Raw genomic sequence first — 27,988 nt, 5'->3', positions numbered from 1 at the left:
TTTGATTTTGGTTTGTTTTTTGGAAAAGAGCTTGCTAACTGTTGACCAGGCTATCCTTGAATCTCAATCTTCCTGCCTCCACCTTCTAAGTGGCTTGGATTGTAGGCATGCACCACCATGCCCAGCTACTTTTTAAAGACACAATAAATCACTTCTAATTGCCCCTTTGTAATGTCAATAGGTTAATGCACCAAACAAGTCCAAAAAGTGACTTGTTCACAACAAATATCAACCTCATCACAGTATTATAATAATCAGCTGCCAAACTATAGAGAACCATTTTATTATTAAGGTGTAATTATAAGTGAGGGAAATCTGAAAGATGTCTTGAAGTCTTAGTTCAAAAATGAAAATTCAGCCTGGTGCCAATGGCTCAGGCCTATAATCCTAGCAACTTGGGAGGCTGAGACTGGCAGGATCGCAGTTCAAAGCCATACTGGGCAAAAAGTTTACCAGACCCCATCTCAACCAACACCTGAGTGCAGACAGTGCAACTGTGGTCACAGCTTTGTGGGAGGCTAAGATCAGGAGGACTATAGTTCTAGGCCAGTTCATGCAATACAGTTCACAAGCCCCTATCTCAATGAAAAAAAGCTGGGCATGGTAGTGCATGTCTGTCAGTCCTGTGATGGTAGGAAGTGTAAAACAGGAGGCTCAGGGTCCAGGTGAGCCTGGGCAAAAGCAAGATCTCATCTCCAAAATAACCAGCAGATAAAAGGCTGGAGATGTGGCTTAAATGGTATAGTGCCTGCTTAACAAGTGACGTCCTGAGTTCAAATCCCAATACTGCTTTAATTAAAAAAAAGGATTCAGAGTTACTTTCAAAACTATATGTGTGCTCATTCACAGATACTGTCTATATACACATTTATAATTAGATTACTTATCACATATAATAGTGAAATTTACAATTATAAAATCAATTCTTACATATTGTGTCACTGTGTCAACCCAAGTTATTTTTCTAGCATTCCTTCTTACTAAAGCCTTGGGATGTACAGAAAGTTCAGTAACCGTCTATCATATTAATGCTATCTAGTATACTCCCTGGCACAGTTACCTAAATGTAACTATAGATGACAACCCAAGCAATATTATATCTCCTATACATTCCCTTGTCCAAGAATTACCGGGGTTGCCTTTTATTAAAATAGAAATGCCACCTTGCAAAATTAAGAGGTCATTTCCTTCTTTAAGCAAATTATACTATTGCTCCATATGTGGGGAAGAACTGTGAAGTAAATATTTGCCTTGAAGGAAAAGGGCAAAGTCCTTGAACAGGATCGACCTGGATTAGAAGGCACTTCAGCTAGAGAGGGCCAAATGAGGACACTGGCTATCATTAAGGATATGGAGGCAAACACTGAAAAGGAAGAGAAGCATTTCATTAAATTAAAAACCAGGCTACTTCATAGCATTGTATATTACAGCCACATTTAAAAACAAAATCAAGGTTAGTTTGGCTGTCTCTTACTTTGTAAATTGGGAAAAGGAGTAGGGTGACTGGGGCTGGGGGCATGGCTCAAGTGGTGGAGTGCTTGCCGAGCCCCAGATTCAAGTCCCAGTACCTTTGAGGGGAGGGGGAGTAAAATGATTAATGTACATCTTCCCATTTCTTCTCCTCCCTTCTAGTTCTTGTTTGTACAACGCTTCCGCTGGAGGTACATAATCCCACTAAGCAGTGTATTCCAAAGTGTAGGGAGATTAAGTAGTAGTTAGACAGAGTACTGAATATGTCAATCACAAGGGAGAAAGTTTTACGAAGGTCTCTGTAAACCTTTGGTAATATTGAGTGTCTGCTAAGTCTCCCTTTTTAAAACACAGGAGCCCTGGTGTCAGAGTCTATTTCTATTTTAGTTTGATCACTTTTTTCTTTCTACAACCTAAGAAAAGGCAAAAATTATAGTGATGGAAAATACATCAAGTGGTTGTCAGGAGTCATGAATGGGATGAAGATGAGACTGCAAAGGGCACCTGGCAGTCTTTTAGTGAGAGGAACCTGCCGTGCATCCTGCATGTGATGTGATTATGGGAATCTAAGCACACAGTTAAGTTCATAGGACAGTACATCAAAAGAAAAAAGACCAAAATTACCCAGTAATAATGAAAATATGAAAAGTCATTGTACTATGCTGAATGTCAACTTACTTTTCAAAATTTAATGGTGTCAAAGAACCGTTTTTACATCTAAAAATACACATCTACTTTATCATTCCCCACTGCTGCATAGTTTCACATACAGGAATAGAATCTGAACTCAATAATCCTGTTGGTGAACATCATGTTGTTTTTTTCCATTTCTCATTTTACAAAGTGGAAATGATTATACCTCCAAGTATATGGATTAATGTATTTCTAAAACAAGTAAGTAAACACTATTTTACTCACAATAAATAGTATGCTTATTTTTACACTTATCTTCCATTTATAACAAATGGTACTTGCTTTTCTGATACAGTAGCAATACAAAGTTTGCTCTTTAAATAAACACTTAAGCTTATGTAAAAAATGTTAGTTGATCTAAAAAAATTTAATAATCTTCGATGGCACAAGATCTAATAGCTCTTCGTAAGTGCTGAGGCTTTTCAGTCTGACACAGAATTTCTACCAAGAAAAGTTTTCTTCAGTTTTGAATCATGAAAACTGTCTGACTTACTTGATTTTAAGATTTAGACAATCCCAAAATAATGTACACAAGGCTTTAGGAAAATTCTGATTTTAAAACCTACTGGCTGTTACACAAATTCTATCTGCCTGGTGAGCTTGGATGGCAGCTCTAAGTAAGAAAAAGAACATCGGCCCATGGAAGCAGGTACCCTTCCATTCAAAGGCTCCACAAATAACTGGGCCTGTATCAAACCAGACATAATGGCTATCTGCCTGACTATGTCCACTAAATAGCCAAGTGGTAGGATCAATCTGGGGAAACTTCTGCCTGGAATTTTAGACTCAAATTCTATGGCACTTGTACTCTATTGAAGATCCCTACCAACTTAAAAAAAACTCTGAGTTACAATATATTATTTTTTAGTTAAGTGTCTGAATATGGAATATATTTTTATCTGTAAACTAAGTTTTTATTAAGTCCTAATATAAGAGCAAGAGGGCTAATGAACTGAAGTCTCAGTCCTCAGAAATGGCAGGATGGGGAAGGATACAAGACAGTTCTATCTGCTGAGGCGACAAGGGTGAAAAATCTTTCATGGCAACTTAATCTTGTTCCACTTCTCAATTCAATCATTTAACTACATAACTCCAAGATCACCTTTCTAGAATGCAAATCAGATGAGGTTTCTGCTGAAAATCTTTCAGTGGCTTATCAGAGTTTCATTTAGGGCAGGGAGAAAGGGGAAGCACTGAGGTTTGAACTCAGGGCTTGACACTTCCTAGGCAGGCACTCTCAACTGCTTGAGCTATGCCTCAAGCACATCATCACCACTTTATTGTAAAGGGTAAGTGAATCTGTAACCCCTTCTTCATCTTCTAGCCTCATTTTGCCACCTATGTAACACTATACCCAGGGACCCAGGGAACACCAAATTTCCATAGGTTCCCTAAATATGTGATACTTTTTCCACAGCTAACATTGTCGCCACAGGCTGGGTTACAAATATTCTGGCCCTCTTCAATTAGCTAATCCCTATACTTACTTTTCAGGTTTATAAACATGGGTTGGTTCTCTTGTGATATCTTGTGCTTTTCCTAAAAAGCTATGTATGATATTATTTAAAATGCCTATTATTACTTCTCCCATTTATACATCAACCCCTTAGGAAGAAGACACACTTTTCTTATTACACACTCATAAATATTCAATAAACATCTGTTAAGTAAATGAATCAGTAATGCTCTTACTACTTGCCTTTCTAACTAACAGTCACTACCACCCCCCCACAGAGGTCTCACTATGTAGACCAGCCTGGAGCTCAAACTTTTGCACGTTTTTCCCTTTGGCAGTGTTGGAATTTGAACTCAGGGCCTCTCTTGCTAGGCAGGTTCTTTACCATTTGAGCCTCCCAAGAGATGGGGTCACACGCATGCAACACCATGCCTAGCTTCCCATCTCTTCTTTTAAGAGGGTTCAGGCTTGGGAGGGGGCTAACTCACAGAATCTTCCTCATTCTTTGTATTATCGAATCAAAAGTAAAAATTAGCAGTACAGGATAATCCTAATTAGATTATTAGCACCAGAAACAGTAAATTTCTTCTTCGTATCAGGCTAAAACATTTAAATTTTTATTTTCCCAAAAGGAAAATTAAAATTCTAACTATAACACATGCAAAACAAATAACTCCAAAGAAAATTATTACATATAACCACAATAATCATAAAGATCTGCAGAATACATAGTGAACCTACTTTTTTTTCTTTATCTAAGATAACCAATGAGTTAAATTCAATAAACTTTCATTTGAAGAGGCTGGGGGGCGGGAAGGGAGGAAAGGCATGTCTTTTGCATATGTTTGGTTGAAAAAAAAAAAAAAAGAAGAATCCTAAATCTATCCCCCCCTCCCACTGCTCCATCCCAGGTGGTACTGACTGGGGACTGAACTCAGACCCCTGTGCTTCAGCCATACCACAGTCCTTTTGCTTTTTTAGTTTATTTTTCTGATAAGGTCTCACGCTTTTGTTCAGGCTGGCCTCAGACCATAATCATATCCTCACCTCCAGAGTAGCTGGGATTACATGCATGTTTCTACATGCCTGGCTATGTTAAGTCTTGAAAGGCTGAAAAGGATGCATTTTATTCTCTTTGGGAAGTTGAAAATGAATTCTCAACATGCCAAACTTTGAAAGGAGGTAGGGATGTAAATAATACATAAGACTTTACCGGATTCTTTTTCCAACAGATGCCACTTAATATAACAAAGACCACAAGATATCCCAACTAAGAAACATATGCAAGTCTTAAAAGCACATTCATATGCCAGGGGCCAGTAGCTTACATCTGCAATCCTAGCTGAGCTCGGGAGGATTGCAATTTGAGGCCAGCCTGGCCAAATAGTTTGCAAGACCCCATCTCCAGAAAAACCACACCAAAATGAACTGAAGTATGGCTCAAGTATTAAGAGTCCCTAGTCCCACCAAAAAAACAAAACAAAACAAAACAAAACCTCCTATATTCTTAGTGTTTCTCTATTAATAAAATGAAGTTACTAAAAACACTGCATGGAGTCTTTACAGAGATAAAACAACAAAAATGAAATGAGTTACTATATTCTTTACATGCATATTTTGTTGGTACATAATTTTATAATTCTGAAGTATGACTTTTTTCCTAGTTAAAGAAGAATTTAAAGACAGATTTTTTCCAGGTAATCAGCAGAAAAATAAAGAGCTCCAATGAAATGAAGCTCAGTTATTCTCTATCTGAAATTAAATTGAATTAAATTTTTTTGTACAGAAATCAACATTCCCTTCAAAAATTGACAGCGGATATTATGTAAACAAGAAACAGATTAAGAAAAGCAAAGTTAACCAGAGAGGAATGACAGGTGTCCAAATTTCATTCAATGCAATAAGCTTACTCTCTAATTATTCTACAATTCAATACACTATACATTCATTTCTGTAGGATCCACTAGAAATTATAGCATAAGGAAATACACAGTTGAAAGAAAGGTATTCTTAATTTACTAGTTTTATTATCATATTTTTAACATTAAAAATTTGTTGCTGTTTTTGACCAAGGCTACAATTATATTTCAAATCAATATGCAATTCTTCATCTAGTAAATAAAGTATCAAAAGGTAAAAAACACTCAAGGTTTTACAAATTTCAGTGTTTAGGTATAAGTTAAAATAGTCATCTCAAAACAAAGAAATCTAAGGTATAGAAATACAAGGCAAGATTCCTCCAAAAAATACATGAACTTCAAAGCTTGATATGCATTGTACAAATTGACTGGTTAAAAGCAACACGTTTATTGCTACAGGAGTCAGGGACACTAATCGCTAGGGAAGAGAAGAGGATTTTCAATCAGATTATTTCTCAAGGAGACATTAGCTCAAATATAAAATTAGACGTTTAGTTCAATTATGGCACATTATTTTTATATAACCTAACTGGCTTTTATAGGTTACCTGTCAGAAAGACTTTTAGGGAGCCATGATAGAGAATGGGACCAAATACAATACTCTTCTACACAAACTTACATTTCCCTACTCAAGATACAGAGTAGCATGGATCTGTATCTTGCTTTTTTGTTGCTGTTGTGCTTTTTGTTTTTACTTCAGTACTGGGGAACAAATCCAGGGCCTTCCTCATGCCAGGTTATCATTCTACCACTGAGTTACATCCCCAACAAGTGTACTGTTTTTTGTCGTTGTTGTTGTTATTGTTACTTTTGTTTTGTTTACTAGTGAAAAGTGACGGTAACATTTATTGGGTAACAAATACACTTTCAATAGACTGAAAGCAGGTCGTCGTCTTTAGGCAAGAATGAGACCAACTTTTTTGTTGTTTTTTTGAGACAAAGGCCCAGGCTGGCCCTTGAAGTCCTGGATTTAAGTGATCTCCGTGCCTCAACTTCCTAAGTAGCTGGGACTAGACAGGCACCACCACGTGTAACTAATCCTACAGCTTTTATATCTCTACCAATGGGCCCTTCTCTTAATCGTCTAATTTAGGATTCTTACTGTCAGCAGTAAGTCATTAGTTTTTTGCTTTGGTTTGTCTGTAGTACTAAGATTTGAACTCTGGGCCTTGAACTTACTAGGCAAGCAAGCACTCTACCATTTGAGCCATACGTCAGCAAAGTCATTGCTTTTGAAAGTGAAAACAGTGGATTAAGCCAGTAAAGACAGGTTGATCCAACAAGCTGATTTTCCCCTCAAGGTAAATATTGACAGAAACTATTTTTCCATTGACAAACTCTCTTCCATTATTTGACCTATATTGTATAAATTATAAGTTTTTAAAAAAAATAACAGAACAGGTAAAGTCAATATAGTGCAAATATGAAAAAGAACATTAACTGACTCAAAAGACCAGTGACAAGTAACAAACTTGCACTGGCAGCATAAATACCTTAAACGTCAGAATTATGCCATCTTAAAGGAGAATTGACAACCACAGAACAGATTCTGCTAAGCAACAGGAAAAGATTTTCTAGAGTATTCAAAAAGAGTTTTTGGTAACACAATGCATCATCTCAATTTTCTAACATAAACTTTAGCCAAAATTACTTTAAAAAATTCATCTGTTCCATAAACAATTAATTTCATTGCAGCTCCAACAATTAAACACTGAATCTGCTGACTCCACAGAAAAATTATACCATGAAATATAGCATGTATCTAATTAAAACAAGAGCAATCCAAGAACCCAGTAATTTGGCTTCTAAGATTTTACCCTGAAGACATTTCTATGAGCCCCTGAAATGCCCACTAATACATGGCCATGTAAAATACAACTCCTGTATACAATGGGGAAGTAGCAGCATTAAGAACAATTTCAGCAATGTGTAGCATTTACCGACATGAAAGGTTTATCTGACATTGATACTGAATAAAATTAGCATCTGTCTATAGAGCAGACGTGATAATATTTAATAAAAACATTATCTAAAGCTATAAAATCCATATTTTATAGCCATTGTGAGTAAATGTTTCTAAGTGTAGATAGATTGTCTTTTCTTTGTATGTTTATATTCTGCGTGTGTGCGCGCACACACATTTGTCATTATGTGTCTGTGTGTGTGTGTGTGTGTGTTTTGAAATACTATGTATCATTGAAAAAGAAAAACCTGAGCTTTTAAAAAAATACTGAGGGGGGAGAAATGAACCAAGCCTTGTATGCACATATGAATAATAAAAGAAAAAAAATATGGAAAAATAAATAAATAAATAAATAAATAAAATACTGTTTAGAGGCAAAGTTAAAGAAATGAATATAGAACAATACCTTAAACGGTTGGTATAGGTATCAACACAGGTCTTCATTTTAGCCAATAATGTACCAACAGAAGTTTGACACTCTGACTGTTCTTCTTCCTCTTCGCCATTCTCTGTAGAGAGAGGCAACAACAGCGGCACCATAGACGTACAAGAGGCAATGGCCCGGAGCAGCTCCAGCAGAGCCCGATAAAGTGGCACATGCCTTGCCATGTCCAGAACTGTGAGGAGGAGGAGGAGGGGAACAATCACAAAATGAGAACATGCGCAGCCTAAAAAAAAGTCCACAGCAATGCAGTTTCTGCCAAGATGCTAAGAAGAACCATTCAGCTGGTAAATGGACTAATATGAAAGACGTTTTATGAGACAGCAATGTGCAAAGAATAATTACAGACACTTCAGGAGACAAGGAAGTGAAGACGTTGTAACACTGTGGGGGAAACAAGATGTGTAACTAAACAACTATCTAGTTATAGCACCTATAAGAACAGCCCAAATAACACAGCACAGTATGACTACACTTACAGCATGAAATACTATGAATATACGTGTGTGTGTGTGTGTGTGTGTGTAGATGTACATATATATGGGTTTGTTTGTTTGTTTTGAACAGGGTCTCACTATGTGGCATAGGCTGTTCTAAAACTTGTGATCCTTTTGCCTCAGTCTCTGAGTGCTGGAAATAACAGACTTTGTGCTAACACGCCTTGACATGGATATATTTTTTTAATCAAATTAAAACTAAATTGAAAAAAATGAAGTAGGGCTACATTATAAGAAAGAATGATAGGACTACAGCTTATTAAAAATCAATTTCAGATTATAAAACATTGAAGAAAGAAACTGAAGAAGAGACTAGAAGATGGAAAGACCTCCCATGTTCCTAGACTGGCAGAACTAATACAGTGAAAATGGCTATACTACCGAAAGTAATCTATAGATTCAATGAATCCACATCAAAATCCCGGTATCACTCTTCACAGAGATAGAAAAATCAATCCTAAGATTCATATAGAAGAATAAAAAGCTTCAAATAGCCAAAGTGATGTTGAGCGAAAAGAATAATGCTGGGGTTATCACAATGTCTGGCTTCAAATTATACTTTGAGGCCATAATGACAAAAATGGTATGGTAATGGCACAAAAACAGACAAGTAAACCAATGGAATACAGAAATAAGCCTGCATATCTACAGCTATTTAATTATTGACAAAGGAGCCAAAAACATACAATTTAGAGAAATGACAGCCTCTTCAATAACTGGTGCTGGGGAATCTGTATATCAACATGTAGAAGTTTGAAACTAGTTTCCTATCTTTCACCCTGGACAAAAATCAATTCAAAATGGATCAAAGATCTTAATATAAGATCTAGAACTTTGAAAACACTACAGGAAAAAACACTGGCAAAATACCTGAAAGTTAGAAAGGCAATGACTTTCTGAAGTGAACTTCAACTACTCAGGAAGTAAGAGCAAGAACTGACAAAGGTGATTTCATAAAAATGAAAAGCCATGCACATCAAAGGAAATCAGTTATGGATAGTCCTCAAAAAGACAAGGATGGAACTATCATATGATCCTGCTCTGCCACTACAGGCATATATCTGAAGGAATGTAAGCTAATATGCAATAGAGGTAACTACACACACATGTATCATAGCACTGTTCACAATACCCAAACTATGGAATTAGTCTAGGTGTCCAAGAGCTGATGAATGGATAAAGAATATGTAGTATATATACACAATGGAGTATTTATTGACCATGAAGAAGAATGAAATTGCCAAGTATGCAGGTGGCTCACACCTATAATCCTAGCTACTCAGGAGAAAGACATCAGGTGGATCAGTGTTTGAAGCCAGCCCAGGCAAATAGTTTCCAAGACCCTATTTTGAAAAAAAAAAAACCTTTGCAAAAAAGGGCTGGTAGAGTGACTCAAAGAGAGGCCCTAAGTCCAAACCGTAGTACCACAAAAAAAAAAAAAAAAAGAAAAAAAAATTTGATATGCTAACTTTCAAATACTAGCTACAAGTTGGGTTTTGTTTCATATATTTTGGAACTCTGCTATAACAGTGCATACATTAATGAACCTTTTCTCATTATGCAACATCCTTCTTCACTCTTGGGAATACAACTTGTTCTCAGACCACTCTGTGCAATATGAATACAGCCAAGCCAGCTTATCATTGCTTTTACTTTTACTTTTAAGCCATCTATGACATATTTCACTTAGGTATAAGCAACTGGCTGTTTTTTTTTTTTAAGTATATCCAATCGGTCAGCTTATCTATTTAAACAATTATATTTAATATGAGTACTCATATGCCTAGATGTAGCTATATCATGGTACAGGGTGTTTTGTGTTTCTGGTTCTTTGTGATGACCTTGTTTAATATTTGCCAAACTTATTGAATCTCTAAGTTTATGTATTTCACCTTATAAGGTTTTGAAATATTTCTTCCATTTTTTTTCTAAGCCATTCTATTTCTTTGTTCCTTCTGTACCTGTCAGGGACAGGGTCTCTGAGACTCTTCAGTTTGTACCATGTTTTCAGATTCTATCATCAAGTTCAATGCCTTCTACATTGTTATCCCTTGCTATGCTACTGGGTCCATCTACTGAATTTGAAATTTTAAATAATCTTATCATTGCAAAATTTCCATCCAGTTAGAAAATAGTTCACCTTTATCCCATGGACATGATTATACATTGCTTGTGGGTCTTTGTCTAATAACTCCAATATCTATGTCACTTTGTGGCAAAACCTTTTGGTTATCATTTCCTGACTCTTTACATAAGTAATCATTTTGAACTTTATCACAAATTACACACACACGAAAGTAACAGTTTTATCTGTATATATATGAACAGTTTATGTATATAACTAAAACAGTTATACTGGAATCTGGATTTTATCACAGCCTATCCTTCATGGTCTGTTGTGTGCATGTGTAGCTGGGGGCAGACTCAGATTTCATAAAAACTCACACATAGTGCCAGTCATATTGATGTAACCCCAGCACTTAGGAGGCTGAAGGAGGATCCTCAGTTTATGCCCAGACAGGGTTACAGAGTAAGACTCTGTCTCAAAATCCAAACAAACAAAATCCTAAAATACAGATTCTATAAACTCCCTCTCCAGCTCTTGCCATGAGATTTTGCCCAGACTCTTTGGCTTACAGGCTCTCTGTTCCCAGTGTCTCTGTCACAAGTACAATTTGCTCTCAGGAAAACTCTAATTTCCCTTTCTACTCTGAAAGTATATTCAACTCCATACTTTGAAAACAGCACTAAAAAGGTAGATTTTTATAACACAGAAGTTTTAGTATATCCATTAAGTTAATGGCTAGTGATTCAATATGCCCTAAGACCTAATGTGTTGTTTTTCTAAAAAAAAAAAAACACCATTTTTCCAAATGAGAGTAAGAGAGGAAGGTGTTAACTTTAACATTCAATTACTCCTAACAATGAAGCAGTTTTCCCACCCAGTGGCCAGTGGGGTAACAGCAGGGTTACTAAACATAATGTTAGTATGGTAGTGTGAGAAAAAGTGATCCTGACCAACAAATGCAGCTTTCAGAACTACATGGTCATGACAAGCGAAAGCAAAATGCTGAGAGAGAAAGGAAAATGAACACAGACTTTATACCAAAGGTTTCCCAATCTACCTCTAAGAAACTTCTCATGAAAGTAACTGCTTTCTCTTTTTATGAGACTTTTATTATTACTGTTCATCAATAAATATATATGGCATCTGTATATGTTTGTCAGGTACGGTGCTATAATTCCATATATGTATACAATGTGTAATAATCAAATCATGGTAATTAGACTTTCTATCTCCTCAAACACTGTCATTTCTATGTGTTGGGATTCTTCAAACTCTGGTTATTTTGAAATATATAATTAACAGTTGCTCTACTGTGCTATGTAACATTAGAACTACTCTACCCTGGTACAACTGTGTTTTGGTTCCATTACCCACTCTTTTCACTATACCCATGTCATTCCTACCCTCTAGTGACCACTATTCTTCCACTTCTATGTGACCAATTTTTTTATTCACACCTGGCAGGCAGCTGCTCTACCACCTGAACCACTCACTGCTCCAGCCTTTATTGCTTCAGCTATTTTTCAGGTAGGGTATCTTGATTTTGCCTGGTGCCATAATAATCCTACCTATAGCCTCTGGCATAGCTGGGATTACAGATGTGAGCCAATGTGTCCAGTGTGATCAGCTTTTTTTTTTTTTTTTAAATATTCCAACAAAATGTGGTATTTGTCTTTCTGTGTCTGTTTACTTTACTTAACATAGTGTCCTCCAGTTCTAACCATATTGCTGCAAATAACAGGATTTCATCCAGCTTTTATGCTGAATAATATTCTACTGTACACGTGACTGTTTTACATGTATTTGTCTGGCACTGGACTGATAGTCAAGACTGATTCCATGTCTTGACTAGTGTGAATGGTGCTGCAATAAACATGGGCATACATTTATCTCTCTGATACAATGATTAGATTTTCTTTGGGTATATATAAAACAGTGGAATTTCTGGCTGGGTGCCAGTGGCTTGCGCCTGTAAACCTTGCTACTCAGGAGGCAGAGATCAGAAGGACTGCGGTTCAAAGTCAGCCCAAAGTTCTTGAGACCCTATCTCAAAAAAACCCATCACAAAGAAAGGGCTGGTGGAGTGGCTCAAGGTACTTTAAGCCTCACTACCACCACCACCACCACCACCCCTCCACACACACAAAGTGGGATTGCTAGATAGTGTTGTAATTCTACTTTAAATAATTTTAGGAACCTCTACACTGTTTTCCACAATCGCTGGACTAATGAGCCAAATAGGATTATACCAAACTAAGTAGCCTCTACACAGCAAAAGAAACAATAAACAGAGTCAAGAGACAACCTACAAAGTGGGAGAATATTTCTACAAATACCCAGCTGGAAGCTGGTCGATACCCAGAATCTATAGGGAACTCAACAGCAAACAACCCAAATAATCCAGTTGAAAACTGGCAAATTGTATGAAGACACACTTCTCAAAAGAAGATATGTAAGTGTATGAAAAATATTCAACATCACTAATCATTAGAAAAATACAAATCAAAACCGCAATGGGTATCATCAGACCTGAGTTAAAATGGTTATTATTAAAAAGACAAAAATGACATGCTGGAGAGCTTACAGAAAATGGGGAACTCACCCACTGTTGGTAGGAATTTACGATTCCTTTTAAGAATGATACTGGAGATCAAATGTTCTAATACAGATGTATGATAAACTTACCTATTTCAGTAGCTGCTGGAAGTTGTGGCTTGAAATCTATTCTTTTATAATGCTTTCATGTACTATTTTTAATAACAGTTCACTTACTTTAGCTTACTGAATTAAGTTTTTGGAGAAAAGTCCAAAATTTATATTTTTTAAATTACTAGTTTATTATCTATACTTGGCCAAAGTTATGGTACTGATTTCATATTAATTCAAAGTGCAAAATCTAAGCAAGCACAATAACAGATGTCTTATTTTAGTTAGCCTAAGAAGAATATTAATGAAGCATCAAACATACAGGCCTATGGTAAGTAACTGGAACCACTATGCAAAAGCATTTTTAAAAAGTTCATCAGTTTAGCATAAATACTAAACAGGACAACTCCTATTGCTGCTGTCATATCCCCAAACTAAACACTTTTAAAGATTCTAACTGGGTGTCGTGGCTCATACCTGTAATCTCAGCTATTCCAGAGGCAGACACCAGTAGAATCACAATTCTAGGCCAGTCTGGGCAAAAAGTTAGCGAGACCTCATCTCAACAAAACAGCTGAGCATGGTGGTATGCACCTGTCATCCCAATAAAGTGAGAAACATAAGTAGGAGGACTGCTGTACAGGCTGACCTGAGCAAAAAACACAGGACCCTACCTGAAAAATAACTAAAGCAAAAAGAGCTGGAGGCATGCCTAGAACAATACAGCACCTATCTAGCAAGCACAAACACCAGTATAGCCACAAAAAACCCCAAAAGGTCCACTCATTTACATATAGCTACAGACTTCTAAATTTTCCTCTACACTGATTTTCAGGCCTACAAAATGAGGCCAATTCATGCAAAGGTTATAGTAGAAAAACTACTAATACATCATTAAATATTTCTGGTAGAAAGTGAACTCACAAAAGATGAAATGTCTGAAATTTATTCTAACAATACATCTGTGTAAAGTTGCAGATATATAAATAAACAGCAACAAAAAAATCCAAGCATATTCTTCACTTGGTATCTAATTATGAAAAAGACAAAAAAAAGAAAAACAATCTGAGATATCAAAGAGGTAAAGTGAAATAGAAACTAATCTAAATAAGTTAGCACCTCAAAATTTTATCACCATAAGAAGATGACTAAGGTAGAAATAATAATGAAGAAGATGAATCAATTTGGGGCATAATACATATATATGGAAATGTCACAATGAAACGCCCTGTATAACCATCATAAACAAACAAAAATGACTTTTTTTGTTAAAAAAAAAAAAAGCAAGGGTAGGAAGGCAAAACAAGTTCTGTCCAGAGGTGGGTACAACTGGGAAGAGGGGAAGGGCATAAGGAAAGGGTGTAGGTGGGTGAATATGGTGGAAAAACTATGTACTCATGTATGAAAATAGAACAATGAGACCAGTTCTACAAAGGGAGGAAGAGGGGATCAAGGAGAAAGATGGAAAGAGTGAATCTAACTAAGATATATGGTAAGCACTTATGTAAATGTCTCAATGTACCCTGGTAAAATTATAATATGCCAATAAATCAAGAAAAAAAGTAAAAGTTCCTGAAGAGATTTCAGGAGACTCAGAAATGGCATGCTCTGAAGCACAGTCACTCCTAGGAGCACACAATATCTGTGGTGATTCCTTTTAAAATACAGGTGCCTTTCATCTCCACAGCCAGCGCTAACAAGCATGAAAAGAGATACACCAAGATTCTTTCCCACTGTTTTCCTTACCTAATTTTCCTTAATAACTAATGAAATACAAAAATGTTGAGATAAAGATAAAAGAAGAGCTGACAGCTGAAATAGGAGTAAAAGCCAAACATAAAGGTCGTGGCTAAAAGAAGTAGATGTTAATTGCGTGTTTCTTTTGGCAATATCTGAATGTTTCTTAGTCTCTAATAAAATATACAACTTTCTATCTACTGTTATGAAAACAAACCATTTCTTTGACAATGACTCCACAGTCAAGTAAATAATACAGAAATTCCAACCAATAGACAGCTGTTAAGAACTTCTGGATTACGGTGGCAGATTACAAATTTCCTCTGTGTAACTCTAAATAAAAATAATCAAGATAACAAGGGAAAACTATACCTATTCTAAGGACAGAGAGAGAGAGAGGAAATGCATCAGGAATCAAGAAAGAAATAACAGGACAACTAAAAAACTCAGAGAAATAGAAAGGTGATAAGAAGAAGCATAAAATAATCTGCAGCTCCACAGGGTCAGGGGGAGAAGTTGCAGCCCCAAGGTAAACCAGGCAGCCCTGGTAAGGAGACTGGCATTCCTAGTCACAAGAAAACCCCACAGTTTTCACAAGCTTTAAACCCAGTGTGGGGATTTGGTGTGACAGTGACTCCTACAGCACAGGTTAGCATTGGAGAAGGAACTCATTACAATACTTCCCATATCTTAGCAGGTGCCATACTCAGAGGGGGCCTATTGTTTGAGACTAAGCTACTCTGGGACAGGAAAACAAGCAGCAATCAAAAGCCAGGGAGCCAGGGGACTCCCTGCCAGTGACTGGGTAGGAGATGGCCATGAAAGGCAGTCATGGGGAAGGCTGACACAGATCCCCTGAGCAGTTTAAGCACTGGGGAGCTTGGACTGTGGACAATGCAGGTCAGTAGCCTGGTCACCTAACCCTTTACCCTGTGCATCAACCTGCTGGCTAAGAGCTCTGTGGATTGCTCAGCCTCTGAATCTGCCTCTCTGCTATCAGGTGAGACTGAAAGTCCTAAGCCCAAGTCGAGCAGGGAGGTTTATTGCTGGGCAGTCTGTTCCTCCAGTGCAAAACTCAGGGCTTAATTTTCCCCACTCCACAAACCACTCAGGGGCCATGCCTCAGTGTGGACTTTTGTTGCCCTTTTGTGCACAAACTGGGGAGCATCTGAGTGAGCAGAAACCTGACAGGCACACAGGATACAGACCTCACTGGGGCCAGCAGTGGCTTCCAGGATGCAAAGAAGGTAAGTTTCTAAAGTGAACATGGCCAGACACTGACAACAAATCCCTTACCCAGCTCAGCCCACAGCCTACACACAGCATAACACCAACCTATATAGTAAGAGAGGAACTACTGTAGACTCCAGACACCTTAGGATAGAGACAACCCACCACAACGTTCTCTATTCTGGCAGATTACTATAGGAGAGAACCCAGAAGGAAACTGCTTCAACTGTCTTTTTTTTTAAACTTTTTTTCTTGGTAGTATTTTTAGTATTATTTAATCTTTAAAAATATTTATTTTATTAATTTTATTTACATGTTGTTTTTCTTCATTTTATACTCAGATTTTTTTTCTTAAAATCCTTGCTAATGGCACAAATACGCAGAACAATAAAATGGATTAGAGGACCCAGAAATAAGCCCACACAGTTACAGCCATCTGACTCTCCACAAAGGGACTAAAACACACATGGGTGGTGCTGGGAAAACTGGATATCCACATACAGAAAACTGAAACTAGATTTATACTTCTCACCCTGTACAAAAACTCAGTTCAAAATGGATCAAAGACCTTACTATAAGCCCTTAAACTTAGAAACTGTAAGAGGAAAGCAGAGAGGAACACTTCCATGACACAGACAGAGGTCATGCTTTTCTGAATATGACTCCAGTTACTCTGACATAAAAATACAGAGCTTCTGCACAGCAAAGAAAACAATTACCAGAGGAAGAGAACCTACAGAAAGAAAGAAAATGATTGTCTGCTATTCACCTCACAAGAGAATAATACCCAGAATACACAAAGAACTCAGGGGTACATGGTGGCACATGCATGAGACTCTAGCTAACTGGGAAGCAAAGGTTGGGAGGTTTGCAGTTTTAGGCCAGTGTCGGCAGAGGACTATTTGAGAAGAGAAAAGGTACTAGTGGAGGGAGCGAAAAAAGACAATGCGGGTGTGAGTATAATCAAAGTACATTATAAACATGTAAGAAAATATAAGGAAGGTCATTATTTTGTACACTATATGCTAACAAAATCTTTTCTAATCAGTTGTATGTTGACAAAGTACTTTAATTGACTTTCAAAGTCTAAATTCCCTTATTATCAAGAACTTGTGGACTTGAGGGGATTGAACCCATGGCTCCCAGCTTGCTAATCAAAGATGCTCTACAACGAGCTACACCTTCAGCCCCAAGTGGCAATATCAAGGAGCTCAGTGTAGGCCTTCAAGGAAAAGAGGGCATGAGCTCCATGGATATCTGCAGGAAGAACATTCCAGGCCAAGGGAATAGCCAGTGCAAAGGCCCTGAGGTAGAAGCATACCTGGCTTGTTTGAAGAACAACAGTGAAGAAGAAGAAGTTCGAAAAACAATGAGACTGGAATTTAGTGAGTGTTTCAAAATGTCCATAATTTAAAAAATAAGAAGACAAAAAAGAATAAAGAAAGAAAATGGAAAGAATAAACCAACAATTAGCGCTCCTCAAAAAAAAAAAGAACTTGTGAACTTGAATGATTTATCAGCTTTTCCTCAAAAATTATTACTGTCTACAATTTTAGTTTCCTAAATACAATAAAATGTATAGAAGTTCAATCATACTTAGATCAGAATATTGTCATAAAGTTTTGAGCTTTGTTCTATCACTGGCAATTACAGATTATTAAAAAGAAACAAGCCAGGTGTGGGTGGATCATAGTTTGAGTTCTGCCCAGGCAAATAATTAGCAAGATACCATCTCCAAAGCAACCAGAGCAAAATGGACTGGAAGCGTGGACACACTTACACAGTAGAATGCCTGCTTTTTAGGCTTGAAACCCTGAGTTCAAACCCCAGTCTCACCAAAAAAAGAGAAATCCATTAAATATGTCAATTGAACCAGGCATGGTGATTCACACCTATAATCCAAGCTACCTGAGAGGTAGAGACAGGCAAATTGCAGATCAAGATCAACCAAGACAAAAAAGTTAGCCAGACCCTAACTCAAAAACAAGCCAGGTGTGGTGGTGCACACCTGATATTCCACCTACTGGGAAGATGACAGTGGGAGGTTTGTGGCCTGAGCAAAAGTGGGAGACGTCTGAAGAAGCAAAAGAGAAAAGGCATAGTTCAAATGGTAGAAAGCTTGACCAGCAAGTGTGAGACCCTGAGCTCAAACCACAGTACTGTTAAAAATAAATATGAGTTGAACTTCATATTTAAAGTGACAATGATAAGCTAATTGGACAGAATTATTCACCTCCCAAGGCATGACAAAGTACTTTACCTGAGTCATTGCGTAGGTAGGAGGACATGGCAGGGACGAGGCAGGACTGGCTGAGCAGTTCCAGCAGCACAGCCGGCAGGGCACTGCTATTCTGACCTCTGCTCTCAGGGCATGGTGGCGCTTCCCCATCCACAGAGCCACTTGCAGGGTTTATGTAACTTGCAAGAACCTGTAAGAAAAGAGGTGCAAATTAAACTGGATTTTGCTTCACATATTTTAAAACCCTGAACTTTACATTAGACATTCAATCTGAATTCTCAAATGTTTGTATATGTATGTATTTTTCTATTCAGTGTCTGACACTGTATATTTTCAAAGGACATATTCTGTTTAAATTTTCAATAGAGAAGGATCTGTTTTGTCTAAGAGTGATGCTTACAAAAGATGTACACCATACATATCTACACACAGAAAAGCAACCCACCTATGGACAAGGACTGAAAACTAAGTAGCAACTGTCATTATTTATGATTTTTATTGAACAGATTCAGTTAATCGTCTGAGGGTGCAGGAATCTTAGAACTTCATACTAGAAGGAGCATATCATTCTAGAATTACAGAAAACAACACTCAAGCCAGGACTGAGTTCAATTAGTTGATGTAGGAACTAAAGCTAATCTTTGGTTTCTGCATCTCTCCTCAGCTCAACTTGCTTGAGTCTAGAAACATCAAAGGACAATTTGAAAAAAAAATTGTTAGGGGAATGTAGAGTACCTCAGAGGTAAAGCACATTCTCAGCATGCTTAAGGCCCTGAGTTTAATTCCCAGCACCAAAACAAAAATAAATAGACAATAAGTTTTAATAAAGGAGTCCAAATACAACACAGTGATAGAATGACTAGAAGAAGGAAGATACATTATGGTCTTCCAGTCATAGGAAATTCACACTTTTCACTTTCAGTGAAGGAGCTTCATCAAGAGGGGAAAAAATTACAATAAGCAGAAATAACAATTTTTGTCCAGAGGTACCTTACACAGTATTTGGAGCCAGGACCATAAGTGGGCAGGAAGTAGCTGGGAGTGAGCTGAACACAACATCACTATATAAAATCAGTACACTCAGGTGGCAGAGCGATTGCCTAGCAAGCGCAAGGATCTGAGTTCAAATCTTAGTACTGCAGATAAATATATCAGAACAAAATAAAAAAATCACTATCACCAAAATACTGACTTTACAAATATACCTGCAGAAGACAGGTGACATGCTCCTCTTCAAGCCTCTGCTTAGTTAAGGCTTGCTCCACATCCCACCCTGAAGCTGTAGAACCTGTTCCAAAGCCTGTCCCTTTGGCCCAATATAGCTGCTGTTCTTCTGTAGACGCAGGGTTATGAGCATTAGACACCTGTGGCTTGTAGCAATAAAGAAATAAGAATTTATTACCATTTGGATTACTTTACCTTCAAAAATACTCATCACTGGAAATGTAAAATGGCTCAGTAGTTACAAGGAACAATTTGACAATTCATCTAAAAACTGAACATCTTAATTAATGACTCAGCTATTCCACTCCTAGCTATAACTCCCAAAGAAATGAAAACTAAGGCCAGGCACAGTGGTGCAACAATGTAATCCTAGCTACTGGGGAGGTGGAGATCAGAAGGATCATGGTTCAAGACCAGCCTGGGTAAAAAGTTCTCGAGACCACATCTCAACCAATGGCTTTGTGGTGGCATGCGCCTATCATCCCAGTCACATGGGATGGAGGTCCAGGCTGACCAGGGCATAAAGCAAGACCCTACCTCAGAAGTAACCAATATAAAATGGGCTGGGAGTGTGGCTCAAGTGGTAAAGCGCCTGCCTAGCAAGCACAAGACTCTGAGGTCAACCCCTAGTACTGGTAAATAAACAAAAATAAATGAAAACTAGTACTAAAACAAACACATTACACATACTCATATTGGCAGTATTCCCAATACTCAAAAGGTGGAAATGCCCCAAATATCCACTAATGGGTATCTAAAGAAATACAGTGGAATACTATTTATCCATAAAAAGGAAGTGTACAAATGCATGCTACATGAATAAACTTTAAAAACTTTATATGCAAAGTAAATGACAAACTCAAAAGGTAATGTGTTTTATGATTACATCCAATTGAAATATTCAGTATAGGTCAGTGTTTGGAGAAAGAATGAAAATTGGTAGGTGCCAGGGGCTGGAGGAAGGGGTAAATGGAGAGCAACTATTTATCTTCAAAAATCCTCTCAGGACCAACAAGCAGAACACCCTCAGGACATTACCACCAATGTGAAGACTGCCATTTCCACAAAGAGCAGGTTTTGTCTTGTTCAGAATGTGAAGTGTAAAAATAGCTCAAATATTAAAAATGAAAATGGTGAGGAGATGGAAAAATGGCCAGTTCATAAATACTACCTCACCCCTGTAAAGGTTAGTTCTTTATTATTATTTATGGGGAAAGTATAATTAATTCTGGAACAAGAATCTTGCTTTAAACAATTTTCTTAAAATTTAACCTATCACATACCCTCAAAAATTTGCAATTAAATGTTAGTTTCAAATGCAAAGGAACTAATGTAGAAACTTTAAAGCGACAGAGGCCAATAGGAGAAGGGGACCAGGAACTAGAGAAAAGGTCACTTCAAGTAGAATCAATTTAGAATGTAACACATATGTATATGAAAGCAATGCGAGGAATCTCCCTGTATAGCTATCCTTATCTCAACTAACAAAAACCCTTGGTCCTTCCTATTATTGCTTATACTCTATCTTCAACAAAATTAGAGTTCAGGGCAAAACAGTTTCTGCCTGGAAGCGAGGGAGTGGGGGACAGAGGGAGGGGATAAAAGGAAGGGACGAGGATGGGGGGGGTGGAGAGAAATGACCCAAACATTGTATGCACATATGAATAAAAGATATTAAATAAATAAATAAATAAATAAATAAATGTTAGTTTCAATAGTGACTCTCAAGCAATGTCAATTCTATTTTGGGGGGGGCTGTCACAACTTTATTTTTTAAAGATTATCTGGTCTCGCTACAGTTTTTCTTTGTCAATTCTTTGAGGGTACAGGCAGGAAATTTTATTAAGAGAGGAATGAACATTGCCGTGGGAAGGGAGGGGTCCTACGTTTCTTTTAATGGAAATATTTTCACGGGGAAAAAAAATACAGAAATCAAGTTTTTATACATTGATACATATAGCAGTATGGATGTGTGAATAAGAAATTCCATCTTTCAAGCTATTAAGTCAATAAAATTTCATTAACATATAAACATTTCCTTTAATGTAATTAAAAAAACAACTATTTATTTAAAGCAAACAAAAATGCCTATAGTCCCAACACTTGGGAAGAAGAGCCATAAAGATCACCTGAGCCCAGGAATCGTGTACCAGTCTGAGCAACACAGCAAGAACCTGTCTCAATTGCAAAATAAAACAAAATAAAATTTCTTGTATTTTTTCTCTTTTGTGGTACTAGAGATTGAAACACAGGGCATCACGCTTGCTAGGCAAGCCCTCTAAAACTTGAACAATGCCTCCTACCCTTTTGCTTTCATTTTGGTTTTAGGAGATAAGGCCTTGGTAACTTTGTTCACACTGGCCTGGGTAGCTGGTATTTCAGGCATGTGCCAAATACAACCATCTCATTTTTATTATTATTATTTTTTTTGGTGGTACTGGGGTTTTAACTCAGGGCCTTGCACTTGTGAGGCAGGCACTCGACCACATAAACCATGCCCTAGCCCTCAAAATTTCTTAACAAGAAGTCTAATACATACTCAGAAACAATAAAAAAAAAAACTTGTAAATCTTAATGAATTATCATGATGCAATCACAATTTAGCCATGAAGGTCAAAAATTATATCACTGTACCCCAGAAATTCCCCTCACTGCATTTCTTGTTCATCACACCCTCATTCTTCTACAAAGAAAACCAGAATCCTGATTATTTTAAAAATGATAATATGCTCAGCAGTACACCAACAGTAGTTTTGATTTGTACTTGAATGAAAGAGACTCCCTTTCAAAAGCTATTTACACAGCTTTTTAGAAAATGCCCATTCAATCCTTCTAACCATTTTCCTATTAGATGTCTGTCTTCACCTTTCTGAAATTTTAAAGCTCACTATACACTCTGAACGTAAGTTCTACATCAGATCGATCTATTTACCTATCTATCTATCTATCTCAATCACCTCTCACAAATACACATTTTCTGTGGCTTACCTTTTCATCCTTACTTACTTACTTATTTTGGTGGCACCAGAGTTTGAACTCAGGGCCTCACATTTGCTAGGTAGGCACTTGACCACCTGAGCCACTCAGCCCCTTTTTGTGTTGGCCATTTTTAAGATAGGGTCTTGCAAACTATTTGCCTGGGGCTGGCTATGAACCCCAATCCTCCTAATTTCTGCCTCATGAGTAGCTAGGTTACAGGTGGCAGCCAGCTTCTCACAGTATTTTTGATGGAACAAAAAAATTATTACGTGGAAAGGTGGATGGAGAAAGGCAAGCAAATGGGTGGGATATTATAGCTATGTAGGAGAAGGCATGCAAATGGGTGGGATATTATAGCTATGTAGGAGGAATAAGTTCAGGTATTCTTATTGCTCAGGGTGACTACTGAGAGCAATAATGTATAGTACATTTCAAAAGGAATCGAAAAGGATTTGAATGTTCTTATCACAAACAGATGATAAATAAGAAGATTAATTACCATAATTTGATCATATAGGGGTATACAGACACTGAAATACTACACTGCATCCCATAAATATGTACAATTGTGTACCAATTTTTAAAAGTTCTACTTATAATAAGTTGCCTCTTCTAATTTTTTTTCTCCTTATGGAAGAGCTTTGTTTATTCAAGAAATCTTTGTCTAAGAGAGTGTAATGGCTCACTCCTGTAATCCAGCTACTCAGGAGGCAGAGAGGCAGAGACTAGAAAGATAATGATTTGAAGTCAGCCTGAGCAAAAAGCTCACAAGACCCCATCTCAATCAGTATGAAGCTGGGTGTAGTGAATGATAGGTGCCTTTCATCCATTGCAGCTATGCAGGAAGCATAAATAGGAGGATCATTGTCCAGGCCAGCCTGTGTTTAAATGTGATACCCTATTAAAAAAACTAGCAAAAATTGTGTATCGCTGGCTTATGCCTATAATCACAGCTACTCAGGAGGCAGAGATCAGGAGGAACATGGTTCTGGGCTCATGAAGTAGCTCAAATGGTAAAGCACCTGCCTAGCAAACCAACCAACCAACCAACCAACCAACTAACTAAAAAAAACAAAACAAACGAATCCCAAAATATAGCTAAAGCAAAAAGGGGCACAAGGCCTGGAGTTTAAATCCCAGCATAAGAAGAGAGGCAGAGATGTCTGTCTATTCCAAAATAATAAAACTATTTGTAGTTTTTTAAAAAGCAGGTATCATGTATGCCTTCATATGACAACATCCACTTAGACCTATCAGCTCTTAAAATTAATTTTGGTATATAGACCAATTTTGGCATATATAGTTCCATATCTTATGAAACTGAGCTAGCATGATATATTGGTAAGACCATACTGAATTCATAATGCTATATATAAGATAATTATACATACACATACACGGGTTTAAGTCTCTATCGATTGCTAACTTGTGTCTACACTTGAAGTAGCTTGACAGTAAGTGTGATAAATGGTAGTATAAGTTTGCTAAACATTTGTCCTTTGTTAGGCAGGCACTCTACCACTGAAGCCACACCAACCAGCCCAACATGTCCTTCGAAACTACCTCAAGTATCCTTGACCCTGTACATTTCTAGAAATGGTTTGCAATCAACTTGTCAACTTCCTCTGAAATAAACAGAAATTGTATCAAGCTTCTGGATTGATTTGGGAAACAATTATATTATTGAACTGTTGCATTAAGTAGCTCATGACAGATGAACATAGGCAAAGACATTAAAATCTTAAAGTATTTTTTGTAAAGAAAAGCTCATGTATTTTATGAAGAACTGGCCAGAACCTACCAATCAATAGTATGATTCTCTAAATTTCAGTAAAGAAAACAAAAAGGGAACATGGCATAAATTCAGCATATCTTGGCAAATGGGAAAAGCTTCTTAAGCTCTTAAATTGCTTCTTTCAAGAACTTGGGTTAATTTGCTATTTTCTGCAGGGGCCTAATAGAGACAACAATTAAATTACAATTTCTCTTCTAAACATCTGGTTTTGATTGTAAAAAAACACCCAAGTTTCTGAAAATGACACATACCTCTGTTTGATTGAGGCTAGAGTTTGGAACTCGGGGGGCATGATGGCTCAGAGCAGACAGACAGACAAGAATGAGATGTAGTGCTCCGATTTCCAATGCCATCCTCCTTAGGAGCACGCCATCATCAGTTGTCAAGGGCGTAGCACTAAACAAGCTACGAAGAACATGGAAGGGAAGGGTTGGAAGCACATTGGCTGATGGAGACTGGAGAATATGACCTAGATTAATAAGAGAAAAAGACTCAAAATTAAAAATATTTTAATAGTAGTATGGGGCTGCATGAGGCCACAAAGTACACCACAGGTAAAACACCACAAATGGAAACACGGGCGTTTAAATTTAATGTCAGGAAAAGCGCTGCAACAAATAATACATAAAAACTCCAAAAGAAAGTGATATGTATGCATGAATAGCTAGAGATTATACAAAAATTATTACAAATTAAGATGTAACTAAAAAGAATTAAAAGTTTCTGACAACAGTGAAAAAGTAAAAGCTTGCCTTGGAAGTAGTTTCTACCATGAATACACAAAGAAGTGAAACTATTTCCTTTATAACAACAGTTTTCAACAATATTTTAGTCAGCTACTTAAAATGTACCTTGGGTATTTCACAGTTTGAGTTTTAAGATATACAAATTCATACACTTTTGCTGGATTAAATGTAATTAATGATATGGTTTAACAATGCCTTCTTTCTAAATGGCTTATGGGAGAAAAAGCCTTACTCATGTAAGCCTTTAAAATCATGTGATTTTAAATAAAAAATTAATTTTATTAATATTAATTGGTAATTGAGTGAACAATTAGAGATAACCCAAACAAACAACACTCCATTTTGCTATACTATCCTAACTTTGTCAAATCAACCTTCCTTCCCTCCTTAAGTAACAATGCTAACCCAACCGAAATAATTACCACAGCTTTCTTTAATTATTCAATATTATTATTACACAACATATAATACTATTTTCTCAATTCTGTTCTCTTTGATCTCTTTAAAAACTATTCTATCATTACTTTACTTAAAATCTGAAGTTCTTAACAAGCCTCTCCATGATATTATCCAATACTAACTTTTAACCAATGCTAACAATACTGCATTTTGTACAAATTTTCATCAGCTACCTTCTCTCCTCTTATATATTCTGAACTTACAAACACTGCTTAAACCATTTCTTCTTTCTGAAATAATTCAACCGAATCTAAATCTCATCCAGCCTCAGGGCCCCACCAAAATCTTTTATACCACTTACATCACATATCAATTGGTAAAGAAATGAGCTCACACCTCTGATTCAATTAAGCACAAGGCTTTTATAACCTGGTAAGTCAAAATAAATGTGTAACAGGCAACTGGATAACTTTACCCAACCGACTTATGTGTTGATAAATTTACTTAATAGCACTGAACACTTACTTCCTTCTCCATCATCTGTCACTCCCAATACCAATCGAAGAAGGCACTGGGCATGTTTCCTCTCTTTTAGTAGCACTTCAGCATAGCCCGGAAGACGAAGAAATAGTCCGAAAGCAGCCAAAGAGTGGGCAGGTATGGGAGACATGGTCTGTACTGCTGACTTGATAGGGGGAGGCTCTGCTGCAATAGTTTCTGGAGCTTCATAAACTAATTCCCCTGATTGTTCAATGGTCACCCATTCAAACTGATCACTATCCTTTGGTTTTTCCTGAGTAGTAGATGTTACCACTGGAGCACTCACCTACAGAAAAAAAAGGTGTGTTAATTATTTGTACATTTCAATACCGGGTTCAAATTGAAGACTTCGAGTGATCCCTTTGAAGCACAGCAATAAAGATTTAAAAAGTGACTTCTTTTTAAAAAAACAAGGAACCAAACATCTGCAAGCACATTATCGTAAGTATAGCAGTATCTACCAAGTGTCTCTGTGAAAGCTCTTTGTACTTAGTTAGATATCTATAGACAGATTCTTTGAGACTATGTAAAAGATCTTGTTTCTCACCAAATGTTGACTGATTCGTTCATGTATTTTTATAATTCTTTCCTGAAGCCATTCCTACTCCAGTGGTTACAAAGGGTGACTTCCTAATTCTATCATTCCATTAGTTGGTGAACTATAAGGAAAAAATATTCCTTTCTTCCCCATCTATCTTTTCGATGCTAATTTTTAGCAGCATATACTCTAATTTTATTTTATATTCTCTACTGCCACTATTTACTTTGGTGCCTACATAAAATCAGATTTGGTGACTGGAACCCCCTAAAAAGGACTCCTTCATTCTTTTAGGAGCATTTCTTTACTTTCTAGTACAATATAGTATTCTAGACCCATCTTATGCATTTCCTGGTCCAATGCTAGAACTTATCCAAGCAGCCCTGATTCGTTTTAGTGGAAAGTCAACATTGCTAGTGGAAGTCTGATTCCACGCACTATTACCAAACACATCTAGGAAATCCAGTCATACACATGTATTTGCATATATAGATAAAATTTCTATTTGTTGTATTCTTTAAAACATCAAAGCCATAAAAATCTAATAAAGATAGCAAAACTGCTACATATTAAAGTAGACTACACAAACAATACAACAAAATGCAATACATGACCTTGAACTGGATCCAGAACTTTACCACCCTCAAATCAAACAAAAGGAAAATGTCTTGTTTTGGTTCAGTTTTTTGAGACAAGGTCTCATTATATAGCATAGGCTGGTCTTGAACTCATAATCCTCTTACCTGTCTCTGCAAGTACTGTGATCACAAACATAAGCCAACATACCAAGCTCATTTTTCTCTTTTGGCCCTAAAGGATGTTGGTAGGACAACTGACAAAATAAGAATAAGATCTTACCCTTAAAGTACTAAATCAGAGTACTGTAAGAAGGTTTTTTCTATGAACAGTAGTAAGAAAATATTTCTGTAATCTAATTTTACATAATTCAAAGAAAAAATTTAATTCTAAGCATGGCTGCCATATAAAATGTCTATTTTGTTTAAACATCTATTTCTCTTGCAAAACCATGAAAAAGGCATTTGAGAAATACTAATTAGAAGTTCCTCACTCAAACATAATTTAATGAATTATGTTTAATGAAAGCACAGAGCTTTCTCATCATTCACTTAAAGATGGACCGAAAAAGGAAAGGTCATATGTATATCATGAAACACATGTTTGTAATGACCAATGTCCGTATTAAAGTAGCTAGGATTACCGATGTGAGCCACTGGAGCCTGGCGAGAACATTCTTGATTTGACCTCTTATGCTTTTAAGTTTACTGAAACTTGCTTTACCCATTATATTCTTTGTTTTGGTGAGAGTACCACAGACATTTTAAAAGAAAGTACATCCTATAGTTGGAATGCTATGCCCAAAAGGGCTAAAAGTTAGGTATATATAAA

At 36.9% G+C, this 27,988-nt stretch overlaps 1 protein-coding gene across 11 annotated transcripts in view; it reads right to left on the bottom strand.

Annotated features, from left to right (window-relative positions):
- Birc6 (baculoviral IAP repeat containing 6) overlaps window positions 1-27,988 on the bottom strand; it is a 218,981-nt gene that overhangs the window by 27,503 nt on the left and 163,490 nt on the right. For 10 of the 11 annotated variants that reach the window (XR_012439655.1, XM_020180666.2, XM_074049470.1 and 7 more), the window contains 5 exons: window positions 26,029-26,329; window positions 24,610-24,827; window positions 19,566-19,730; window positions 18,382-18,550; window positions 7,908-8,118 (listed from right to left, as the gene is read on the bottom strand). Coding sequence is in view for 9 of the 11 variants with exons in the window: in XM_020180666.2 (XP_020036255.2) it covers window positions 7,908-8,118; window positions 18,382-18,550; window positions 19,566-19,730; window positions 24,610-24,827; window positions 26,029-26,329 (1,064 nt within the window). In the remaining 2 variants the exon portion in view is untranslated. Of the gene's footprint in view, window positions 1-7,907; window positions 8,119-18,381; window positions 18,551-19,565; window positions 19,731-24,609; window positions 24,828-26,028; window positions 26,330-27,988 lie in introns of those variants that run through there. The other variant, XM_020180650.2, reaches the window with a different exon arrangement.

This window comes from Castor canadensis, chromosome 12, assembly GCF_047511655.1.
Source record: "Castor canadensis chromosome 12, mCasCan1.hap1v2, whole genome shotgun sequence".
Classification (NCBI taxonomy): Eukaryota; Metazoa; Chordata; class Mammalia; order Rodentia; family Castoridae; genus Castor; species Castor canadensis.
Note: the sequence above shows the minus strand (reverse complement) of the source record. Positions and strands in the feature narration are given on the sequence as shown.